Source organism: Akebia trifoliata, chromosome 12 (assembly GCF_017979445.1).
Source record: "Akebia trifoliata isolate Shusen 1 chromosome 12, ASM1797944v1, whole genome shotgun sequence".
NCBI classification, from domain to species: Eukaryota; Viridiplantae; Streptophyta; class Magnoliopsida; order Ranunculales; family Lardizabalaceae; genus Akebia; species Akebia trifoliata.
This window is the reverse complement of record NC_141386.1, coordinates 132,497-145,025: the sequence shown is the minus strand read 5'-3', so window position 1 is coordinate 145,025 and position 12,529 is coordinate 132,497. Positions and strand designations below refer to the sequence as shown.

Sequence of the window (12,529 nt, the reverse complement as noted above, 5' to 3'; positions counted from 1 at the left end):
GGAAAAAAAAAAAAATCAGTCCAATATGAAATTTCTAATCCCATTAAAAGTAATTTACAGTGTGGACTGTCAATTTTTTTATCAATTTTTATTAATAATTTATAAATCACTTTTGATAGATTTAAAATTTTCAGATTGAACTGATTTTTTGTGAGGATGATCTTCTCATCATAGTGACCATCCACACAAAAAATCAGCTCAATCCAAATCCTCTAACTCATATTTTAAAAAAGCCTTGCTTTTACATATGTCGCATGAACCGCCCCCCATATATATTTCATTCAGAGAAAACGAAGTTAATGAAAGAGCTTATATTACATTATCGATCACCAGAAAATACAAATACCCGTAACATCATCATCATCTCATCTTACCATGCTAGACAGATAGCTAGCTAATCATTAGCTGCTCTAAATTTTAGAATTTTATGCTCTCTCTTCTCTCTCTCTCTCTCTCTCTCTCTCTCTCCTCTCTCTCTCTCTCTCTCGGTAACTGTAATAGAAATAGCAATAGCCAATACATAGAATGAATGATGAGATGAGATGAGATATAAGTTTAAGAAGCGTAGAAGTCGACAAGGTCGGACAAAGATTCCGGCTGTGGGTCAGCGTTCTGGAGCATCCAAAGCAGGTGTTCAAAAAGTACCACTTCACATCCCACTGTTAGTGTGTGTGATTCAGATTCGCCGGAAGACTTTTCAACCAATTCTTGTACAATTGGATGATCGATGATATCAGACTTTACTAGGTACCGTCTCCGAGATTTTCCCACGTACACAGCTTGTAGCCCTTCCTCATCATCTCTATCAATGTCTTCATCTTCAGCTACTGCTACCGCAGAGATAGAACTCGAGCTCGAGCTTCCGTGTGTACGGCGAACCTTGCTCATCGATTGCCATTTCATTATCACAGATTTCAGCTTCTTTAGTTTACCCCCACCTTCTTTTGCCATCTAAAATCTAAAATCTAAAATCTAATCTATAGAGAGAGAGAGAGAGAGTTCGCATATAAAGGACCTGAGAGTCGGTTTTCTTTTTTAGGGCCCCAACCGAACACGACTTGCGGGGACCACTTATTAAAAGACAACTATTACAATTTACCACAACCAGCTATTTTCCATTTTTCTTTGTCCCACTCCCATCCCATCCTAAATGAGTCATGATTAAATGACGCGCTAAAACCATACACGTTCTTTACACGGCTTACGTGTCAAACCCACACACATTGTACATCATTTTATCATTATTCATCTTTAAATTCATCATCCAAATCCCAAATCTATTAACCTTTTGTACATCTGTTAAATTCAAAATTATGATGCTTTTCTCGTGCACACCTCCATATCAGCAAAGCATGAATCCATATCAATTTTAAGGTCACTCATGAACAGCTCAACGATTTGTTTACATTCCAAAAAGATAAGATAAGGATGATGTCCAAGTATCATTTAAATGAACATCATGGAGGACATTTTTGACTTAAAAGATAAAACAAGATTTCACGGAGCAATTAATCAGAGACAAGACTCACATGTATTATATAAAAAAAAAAAATCAACTCAAGATTTCACAGAATTTTGGATTGACGACTTACCTATATTTGTATTTTTATTAAGAATTGTGCTACAACGACTTATTACAACACTACCTTTGATAATGTGTGTATATAAAATCATCAATTTTCCTCAAGTATACAACACTAATATCTCGAGAAAAAAAAAAAAAAAAACATCTATGATTCTGAACAGATCATCATGTCAGCACAACCTTGAAAATAGTGTCGAAAGAAGGCAGTTAAGCATTTTTTTTTAGTAAATTAGAGATGTCCTAAATATAAGTGATGTGTCACCATTGGTCAATAAGAATCCTATGAAATTCAGGATTGACCATTCTATATGCAAAAATTTCTGGGCGCGGAATCTTGTTAATTCTACAAACCAAATTCAAAATATGAAATTACAATTATATCCATCTAATCAAAACATATGCCCATGGGAGGGTTCATAACGTGGGTAACTCTTAACACTTAAAATTACTTGAAACATTACCAGCCGAATTAATAGACACTATAAGGGCATTTTGGTCCTAAAAAAAATGGAAAGGGTGATTCTCCTTAACGATAATTTTTTTATAATTAAAAAAAAAAAAACACATACAATCAGAAAACAACCAAGTAATTGGTCGCTCAGTTTAGCTGCAGATTCCTCTTTGAAATTTCTAATCAGTTTTATTAAAGATTGAAAGCGACCTACATGTGCAATGGCCTTACTAAAAGTCTCAAACTTCTTATCCAATTCTATTTTTGTTAATGTTTCTTAAAATAAGAGATAAAAAAGTTCAACCAAAAACTATAAAGAAAAAGTAGATAAATAAGCAAAGAGATCAGATATACATACACTGCCAGCTTCTCAACCAATCAACTTTAACAACCATGAATATTAAAAATGAGAAAAAACAATTAAATTTATATAGCTATAAGATTGTTGATTCTATTTCAAATTAAATTATATTTCAATAGTTAATTAGTTTACTATCCCCACTCTGTAGACTGATTAATTACTCCAATTCAAAAAATAAAAATCATGACAAGTATGTATCAAAATAAAAAAGAAATGTAATTAGAATATAAGATGCAAAAGCATTTTTGTTATTTAAAATTATATAAATATAGACTTCCGGAAACAATACATACCTTTTGCTCATCTAATTAATAAAGCTATTCTTGTAAAGTTGTTGATGATATAATTGTAATTGGAATTTGGGGTTTACTTCCATCAATATTAAGGATACCTACCCACACCGAAAAAGAAAGTTAAAAAAAAAAAAAAAAGTGTAAGAGAGCACAACCAAAACATGATAAATTTAAGAAAGTGTGCATTAAAATAAAGAGATGAAAGACAGAAGAAAATTTCAAGATTCTCCCACCCCTCATGTCCTAATCTAACTAGTCTTCAAATCTTCTTTCTTATTTTTTATGTCATTATTTTGTTCGAAAGCGAAAGTGGAAGGTGGGTTTGTCAAAGTCCATGAACAAATGCTTCTTTGGAAGGTTATGCAATTTGATTCTCTTGAAATCACAATCTAACCATAGCCAAACCCAACTCTCTGTTTTTGTGTATCATAAGTGATTACAAAACATTCATGTAGAATTTATATGCTCTTCCACTTATCCATGCAAGTGCCACCCATTTTCCTATAACTATATCCCTAACAAAGTATAATAATAGAGTTTAGAGAAAAATCAATAACAAAATATAAGTTGTTACATATGATATTGTACACAAATAATGTAAGGTGAGCTTCCTATCCAAAGATAACTTACAAAGTGAATGAGGTGTACTGAGGAAGTGGTGACAAATTTCCTTGATCCTAACAATGTCAAAAGATAGACCATCCCCATTCAGCGGCCCCTCCTTGAGGCCCTACTAAACATGTCTTTGATGTTTTGTGAATCTGTCTCGGTTTTCATCTTCTTAGCTTGTTTTCCATTGCTTAATGTTTTCTTGTGACTCCCACTTTGGGCCTAGGGAAAAAATAAGAAGACAAGAAAATGTCAATGAGGACAACAAAAAACTCAAGTCCAAGTGAATGATCGATTGAATCAACACATTAACAAACTGAAGTGCAAGTTTTTGCTGAAGGAAAAAAATTCAAGTCATGAACACATCAGTGTCGGAGATGGCAATTAAGGAAACTCCATGCAAACATTTATATCACATAATACTGGAACAATCATCCCATCAATGTGAAAGAGGGGCATGCGGAAACTCAAATCCAATAGAACGAGCAATTGAAGCAACATACTAAAGACCTTATCCACCTGTAGCACCCATCCAAGAGCAGGTGGCTCATATACAATAAAGATTGACTTCTAGCGGGGACACGTGTAGTTCTATCTGATAAAGAATTGATTTTTATAAATAAAAAGATAAAGAATACCAAAATCAATCAATTAGGTCAACCATGTAAAACAAGAGAAATAAAATATTAATTAAAGTTTTCTCCCTACGCGTGTAAACATGAATCCAACATGGTTATCAAAGAAATTCTATAGAAGATGGTTTTAACATGTTGTATAACTGTTATTTACCTGTAGGGAATTGGAAGACCCTGGAGTACTTTCTAGTGCACTTGGAAGGATTTCATGAACTATTGCTTTTCCAGTTGCCTCTTGCAAATCCAATCTGCGAACACTCTACGTCAGAACCAGTATTTTTTATTTTTTATTTTTCAGTAAAAGCAAATGATATTAATCTACTAATGTGGTTGAGATTCCACTAATGAGCCAATTCCATGCATCTGAAATTCCACTGCAGTCTTTATCATGCTGCTACAAGAAACATAGACTGGAATATGCTTAACAGATTCAGTTTTAGTTAACTCTTGAAATGTGTGAGACCATACTTCAGATGACTACATAAGAGCTTCAACCAAGGCTCATCGTTCAAATACTCCCCCAATAGTGAGACAACATCAGTTACTGCAGCAGCAATGGAGAGGTAAAATTAGTGAAGGATAACATAGTGAAAAAGATGGAAATGAGTCTCATGTTAGCAAGCCAGGACAAGATTTTGTTATCCTTTCCCCCCATTGTTGACAATTGTTCATTAAAGCAGTTTGGAACAACTGACATGCATCGGAGAATAAAGGTATAAACTCTCTTGCACAGATGTGGGAACCAGAACTGGATATGAAAAATAGAAATATTAGATACCCATGATAAAGATGGTACACCAAATGGAGAGTATACATGGTGCACAACTGTCCAAAGACTGATGGATAGGCAGCCAAATATCTCGATTAGATCCATTTTTGAACAAGGAGAACCTGGGCCGAACCCATCAGATGGTCATCTAATCCCATGTTTACCCCAGTGGTACCTATAATTTCCTCTCAAATCAATTAAAATAACCTGATATGCATTCATACAAAAAGCATGCTAGAAAATTGCGCAAATGCGCAGGAAACATAGTATAAGGTTTTGATGTTTTAGAATTAAGAGCTTTCTTATAGACCACGTACATATATCTTTCTCATTCTGAGCAGCATAATTTTTGTCTAGTGTGGGTAGTGTCAGTTTTAACTGCTGTACCTGCATTAGGAGAAAATCAGAGACTGCCTGCGACCATTTCCTTCGGATGAAAAAAAAAAAGGATGCCCTTTTAATCTATATATTTCAACAAGATAATACCATTATAAACTTTGTGTATTTGCATACATCAATATTAAATAGGCCAAAATCGATGAAGGCAGACCTTATAGCACAACCAAGCTAAAACCTTGGATTCATCAAGCCTAAAGAACTTCGAGGATCCAATTTCTGCAAAAGATATCAGTCCAAGTAAAACATTTCAGTGTACTTTGTTCCACACATCCACCAGAAAAATCTTACTAACATGTTAATGTTTGAAAACTTGCAAGATTATCAATAACTATTTCTGAGATAGAAACGTAAAATCAATAGTATGCTTCCCCATTATTGTGAAGGTCTGACTTGTGATCTGAGGATTTTTTATTTTAATTTTTTTGTTTACTTGTCTTTTATTAGTGAACTACAATCTGAGGATTCTAGACCATACCAATAATAGTCAAGCCATCCATGTGGCATAGTGCTGGAGGCATAATTCACTAATTTTCCTATCCAAGAGAAAGTGGCTGACAGGATGGTCGACCATCATTAGTAAGGGAAAAAAAATTGGCCCTGGCTATCTCCTAGATAGGAGTCATAAATTGATGTGGTCCGCACACCCTGTTGTATGCTATATGTACAGCAACACCCTTATGAACTATATCACAGATTTTAGATTTACCCTTTGTGAAATACAATTGTCAGCAATTTATTCAAAAATAAAAGTGTCAGCAAGTTTTGCCATCTTCTTGAAGGCAGAATTGACACTTCATGTTGCATCAGATCAAAATGAGAAAAGCACATTCATGAATTATCTTTATAAGCGCAATAAATATTGCAATGATACAGGCCATGACTCACCTTTCATTTCACAAACTACTTGCATAGCATCCTCCGCAATAGAAAGTAGCTGTTGATATCCAGGATAACCGCAAATGAACATTATCTCTTCTAACTGCCTGAACTTCCCCCGATCGCCCTCCTTCTGCATTTGAGACGTAAAGGGATGCCAATAGCTTTGATCACAAACTTAATCGAGTATATCATATTGACAAAACAATGGGAAAAAATGTTTTGATGCCAAAAAAGGTAATCAACTTAACTCCTGCTTAGAATTTATAAATCCAGTAACTGAAATAGAAATATATTTCAGAACAAACAAGCATAATGTTGAGGACTACAAATTATTTAAATAAATAAATATATATAAAAAAGACCTGCAAATACTTCCTATTAATTTCAAAAGCAATGCCCAACAAGAAGAAATTTCAGGCAGGGAAAACCATATGACATTGTACCTTCATTCGAGCTTCCTCAAAAATGGGCAACAGTATAAAAACAGGATCAACTGGGGTGGCAGTATACAGGCGCCCATCTGTAGAAAAAAGAAAAAAGAAAAGAAAATAACAAAATTGGGTTTCAGGAATAAGTAGGCAAGGGAAAAAATCGAGAAAATAGTTAAAATATTGAGCTAGGCCAGGGTTAGGGCCGTGTAATTATTCCGACTCAATAGTGTTCTCATATTATTCGTTGAAACCCCATGTTAAACAAAAATAATAAAATTCCAAACCCCATATATTGATATCATACATGCATCAAGTAACTACAGGTCTACACATTCAAGCTTTATATTGTTCAAAATATAAAAAGACTACAATCATGAGTCCAAGTTAGGATTCATCAACCAATCAAAATCATTGACATCAATGTCATCCTCATTATCTAACACTTGATCAATAAAATGGTCATCATCATCTTCATCAAGGTCATCTTTTGTATTTTCTGATATAATCGTAAAGTCTGTGATTTAATTGCAAGGTTCATAAAAGTCGAGACTAATTGAAAAGGTCGTGAGTAAATTGGTGAAGGAAAAAATTCACAATTTTTTCAATAAGTCAAAGAATTTGGTGACAACGTTTATGAGAAGATTTCAGAACATCTAATGATAAAATCAAGTTACGAAGTTGTACACTAGGAACTACAACTTTTAAAGAAAGGGCCTTTGTAAAACAAATCACATGGTTGAAAGAATGCCCGTGATGCGCAAACTCTGACATATGATTCAATGGTTATCTTGGGTACTTTTGCTTCTTTTTTCAATAAGTTGGTTATCATAGATACTCATTAAGTACATGCATTAAATGATATCATGGTGTATTACCTGTTCAAAGGAAAAAAGTTAACAAGAACATATAGGTAATATATATATGGGAAATGTTCAGCAACAAACATTTTGGCAAAACATTTTTCAAAACATGGGTTAGAGGTTTTGGAATGGGCTGATTTTTGGTGAGGATGATCTCTACGGTGAAGAGATCATCATCACCAAAAATCAGCCCATTCCAAAACTTCTAACCCCATCAAAAATGGTTTACAAAAAATGGACGGTCCACCATTTTTCAACTTGTAAACTGGGGCTAGAAGTTTTGGAATGGGCTGATTTTTGGTGAGGATGATCTCCTCACCGTAGAGATCATCCTCACCAAAAATCAGCCCATTCCAAAACCTCTAACCCATGTTTTGAAAAATGTTTTGCTAAAATGTTTGCCAAAATGTTTGTTGCTGAACGGGACCCTATATCTATATATATATATACTGTCATTGATAGATGGGAAACTGACCAGAAAAAGGTACAAAAAATCAAAGCAAGAAGATATGGAAAAGGACACTTTGCTAACAGCAGTGGCAATGAAAAGGATGAGCCCACACTGAACAAATGTAGCAGGACTTTGACACTGGATGAGCACATGAGGAGAGTTTTGGAGGCAAGAGCTAGAGCTTATCGTGTCCTCAAGCAACCATGAAATCCTACTAGGGAAGCTTCAAGCTTTTTTCTACAAAATGCACCACCTATAAACAAAAGTTGCTTCAATTCTTAGAAGAGAATTCTTATATTGAAACAACCCTGAGCCCAAGCCAATTCAAACCATTGGATTGCCAAAAAAAATGGGGGATATCAACTGCCCGCTTTCTTTTAAAAGACAAAATCAATCCCCCCAACCCCAATCAAAATTATTGAAATAGCCCTTTCCTCCGATGTAATGCCATACATCAGGGCTATATCAGTCATTGTAGCATGCGAAGATATAAATTTCTTATATAGTAGTATAACATAGAATCATAAAATATTTTGGTCATAGCATGCATTGCATGTGGTAGTAGCAGATATCATATTCTAGAGTCTAGATAACTACATACTGAACATTATAAGTTAATATATGCATACGTAAACACCATGCACATGTAACAGACAGAGAGTCTCATAAAACAGTGTGGTGCCGGAGCCAGTTAAAAGATAAAGTAGAACCTATATTAGTTGTATATATGAACAAATATTTACATGCTAAATGCATGGGGGGGCTCACAGCTCACCCATTATGGAACTAATAATATTAAACATTCAATAGAAATTATATATGCATAGTTTAAATGTTTACCTTCACAAACATAATCCCCTAGAAACCAAGATCCATAAGATTGCTTAAACCAGTGAAGTTCTTGGATAGATCCATCGATGAGAAAATAACATGCTGGGTTCCCTGTCAAATTAGTCGTCAACAGATCAGAACAAAAGGACACAGCATGTTACCCACGAGATAAGTGGGAATTTTTCAGAGAATGAATTAGAGCATTTGAAATGTACTTTTTGATTGATGGCTTACGATAGTTTTGATGTTAACTATGAAGATTATTAATTATTGCTAATTGGGGGGGAACTATTTAAAAATAAGGAACTTTGATTACCTGACTTTGGATGGCGGAGAGATAACAAATGTCCTTCCCCATTTCCAGTAGTGCTTGTAGGAACTGCAACAAACATATTTGAAACAATTACAAAGCATAAATATAATGGGACTTTGAAACCTATCCAAATTTATAAACAAAAATAAAAAATTTGAAACCCCACCAACTTCTCTTAATAGATAAATACATCGAAGAGACATGATTCCCAAGAGTCATAATCGATCAAATTAGAAACGAATTCGATAACTAATTTCTGTTCGACCATATTCAATCCGAGCTTTTGGGGAGTGGGGAGGGGTCAATGTAGAAAATTTAAAAGAAATTTCAGTAAAGGATACAAATGGAGCTGAAATATTCTTAAAAAAAAAAAAAAAAAAAAAAGAAAAAAAAAAAAAAAGGAAGATAATGCAGAATCATAAAACCCTAAGGCAGAGATAATAGAAGAAAAGAGGGGTGAGAAGCTACCTGGTGCAATGAGAAGTCGAGTATCTTCGACCCCGTCCCACCAAGCCATGAACTTGACGGAGTGAGAGAGAGAGTCTTTCGATGCAATCGCAAGTAGGCGAGGGGACTAACGGAAATGGTGAACTGGGCGCCTAAAATTAAGAGACTCGAAATTGAAACGGTGCGGTGTAAATTGTCAAAAACTGTAGAAATCAATGTATTGGTCACTTTTAAGGAAAAAATTACGTCCAAATGTAATTTACCCCCTCCACGTCACCCCAGCATTAGTGTCTTTGTTAATGCTCGTCACCCTAATAAAACTGCTCACTCAAATCGTGGAGATCAAGTTTTGTATTGTTGATCTCGATGATTCATGTTCAAATATGAACATCAATGATTGTAATAACTTCAAACCGGACAATTTGTATTTATATCTAATGGTTCAAGTTCAAACTTCTAGGCTGAGATCTACAGTCTTTTGATCTTGACGACAGTAAAAATTGATCTTGATTATTGAAATAAAGATTGATCTCAATGATTTGAATTGTTTATCTTGATAATTTGAATCATTCATCTCGCTCGTTGAAAGAGATGAAAGAGATGAGATAATAAGAAAGTAAAAAGAATTCAAAGAAGGTCTGCTTGATTGCAAGGTGATTCATTTTTCATAAATTTTGAAATCCATAAGAACATGGTTAGGGTGGTTGCATCTAGAAAAAAAAATCAAATGAAGGGAAGACAAATAAGAAGAGAAGTAGAAGGATGGAGAAGTGGAGATAAACATATAGAGAGAGGGAGTGGGGACAAACAAGGCAGTGCAAGTGTAAAGAAGAAAAATAAGAAAAAGACGTAGGCAAGGAAGGGTAGAGGTGGAGGAAGAAGAGGAGGAGGAGGAGGAGAGCAAGGACATAGGTGAACAAGGGAGGAGAAGAAGAATAAAGGGAGGGAGAGAGTGAGGAGGATGGTGGCCAACAGCAATGATAGTGGTGATTGTTAGGGAAGAAGAAGGAGGAGGAGGTGTCAAGGTTCTCATTTGGGAGTGGATTTTATTTTTCCCGCTAGGTATAGACATGATGACAAAATGAAGGTTTGGGAATAATTAACAAGAGAAAGCTTCGAAAAAAAAAAGTTGGGAAAAATCAATAAAATGGGGAAAACATCAAATAAATAAAATAAAATAAAAACATTTCAAATATTAAATGATAAAAATAACACTTAACATATTATAAATAATTGTTTTTTTTTTTTCTAAAAATCATTAATTAAATCATTATTAATAGTGATTATTTGAAAAATCAAAGATTTTGCTTTTTCAAAAACTTGACAATTTTTTGAAAGATTGGGATTTAATCGACAACAATTAAAATTGCGATTATTTAAAAAAAAAATGCAGATTTTTGTCACTGTGGCCTTGCTTGGTATAATGCAAATCATCTGCAAATATAAACAATTTTCTTAAATCAATTTCACTAGTGCTTGGTTACACATTGCATATGATTTGCATTACGAAAAATGCATATGATTTGCATTGCAAAAAATGCATAGATCACCTAAATTCTTAAGAAATTTCAACAAATGATTTGTGTACAGCACAAAAAGTACTGCAAATCAGTTGCAAAATTGCAATGACAATTTAAGTGGATACAGAAGTCTCTGTTGGCACTGATAAAAAATTAGCCCATTCTACCCATCTCTGTGACAAACAATCTTCTTCCCCAAAATAACTTGCCATTCTGCCTATCGATCTTACAAAGACAAGAATAGTCTCTCGATCGTCTTTTTCCCATTTCTCTCACTCTCGATCATCTTCTTCCCCCATATCTCTTTCTCGATTGTTTTTTTCTTAAAAAAAAAAATAATAATAATAAAAATAAAAAAAAGATCATCTCTCTTTAACCATTGAAGATTGGAGGAGATCTATTTTCTTAACAATGAGGTAAATATTATCTCTTTTTCTCTCTCTTTATTTCTCTCTTTTGATTATATGGATTTAGTATCTGTCAAACAAAATACCAGAGAGTCTTATGTCGTTGAATCCATTATACAATTTAGTGTAAATAGTAAATTTGGACTTGGATCATCAGTCCCCATCTCAAATCGAGTAAGAATGTTGTTGTTTGGTCAATTTCTAAGCTTGGGTGTATAAAAAATCTGGACTATTTTTCTTAAATTTTTTTGTCAATTAGGCATTATGGGTAGATCGATTTTTTATGATGAAAAATCTTGGACTTGAGTCAATGAGGCTAAGGTGGTCAAGCTAATGTGGAAATCTTTTATAAGTCTCAATAGAGACTTCTGCCACTTGGCAAATTATTTTATCATCACTCTAATAAAACCTCTCTGTTATTGGTAAAACTTAGATTAAAATTCTTTTAGAGATTTTATTGATAATGTAGAGTCTAGATCGTATGCACCCTCCGACACCTCAACACATGCCACTTAAACCATAATACAAGAAAACTTTAAAAAGTATATATTCAAGGCATTAATACATTGAATGGTGGCTTACGCTGCATGTGCTGAGGTGTGGGAAGAGGATTTCAATCCTCTATTGTCCTGCATATGATCCAGACTCATGTGTTATATGTTATATAGAAATCTTACTAAGTGTTGTTGAGCTCACCTTCTGACATCCAAAAACATGATCTGATATCATAAGGATGTAGAGGACAAAATTCTATGAAATTGAAAGAAGAAAAAATTAAAAAGATTTTCTTTCACCGTTAAATTTAAATTTGGTAGTTCAATAACTATCTATTTTCAAAACCTTGAACCAAGCACAATTATTTTTCTTAGATCAATCCCTAAAAGGAGACATCTTACACATTAATACCTTGAAAATGTGGCATGTGTTGAGGTGTGAGAGGAGGATTTCAATTATTATTATTTTTTTATCAGAATTTTTTCATGAAATTTGGAGTGTTGTGGTATTGGATCGCTTATTTGATAACACTTTAGTAAGATTTTCAAATCTTAATAAACAAGGAAAGTGTTTCTTTATTATATTAAGAGAGTTTTACCCATATCTAACTGTTGTATTTTTATTGCAAGAACTTTCTTGGAGTTTGTATTTTAACAAATTTTACTCTTGTTATCCAACAAATCACTTCGTAAAATTGAAATTAATGTACTTAATTTGTTACTTAAGAAACTTGGATTCCAAAAACATGATATGGTGTCACAAGACGCGACACATTCTAAGATTTTTTTAAAAA

At 33.8% G+C, this 12,529-nt stretch overlaps 1 protein-coding gene and 1 pseudogene across 3 annotated transcripts; both read right to left on the bottom strand.

Moving 5' to 3' along the window:
- Positions 1-296: 296 nt before the first annotated feature.
- Positions 297-985, bottom strand: LOC147388398 (auxin-responsive protein SAUR76 pseudogene; annotated as a pseudogene).
- A 2,242-nt stretch (positions 986-3,227) lies between these two features.
- On the bottom strand, positions 3,228-9,571 carry LOC147388397 (ribonuclease H2 subunit B). 3 transcript variants are annotated; one of them, XM_086418480.1, is made up of 10 exons: positions 9,336-9,536; positions 8,871-8,933; positions 8,564-8,665; positions 6,425-6,501; positions 5,988-6,111; positions 5,254-5,318; positions 5,021-5,165; positions 4,403-4,478; positions 4,089-4,182; positions 3,228-3,521 (listed from the first exon to the last, which is right to left on the bottom strand). In XM_086418480.1, exons 1-10 carry the CDS (start codon positions 9,382-9,384, stop codon positions 3,399-3,401), a joined length of 918 nt encoding a protein of 305 aa, XP_086274606.1. In that variant the 5' UTR covers positions 9,385-9,536; the 3' UTR covers positions 3,228-3,398. The 3 variants fall into 3 exon arrangements, 2 of the variants coding, with proteins under 2 accessions (XP_086274606.1, XP_086274607.1); XM_086418481.1 differs by having other exon boundaries at positions 5,021-5,090; positions 9,336-9,530; XR_015170644.1 differs by lacking the exons at positions 3,228-3,521; positions 4,089-4,182 and adding an exon at positions 4,713-4,878 and having other exon boundaries at positions 9,336-9,571.
- Positions 9,572-12,529: the final 2,958 nt, after the last annotated feature.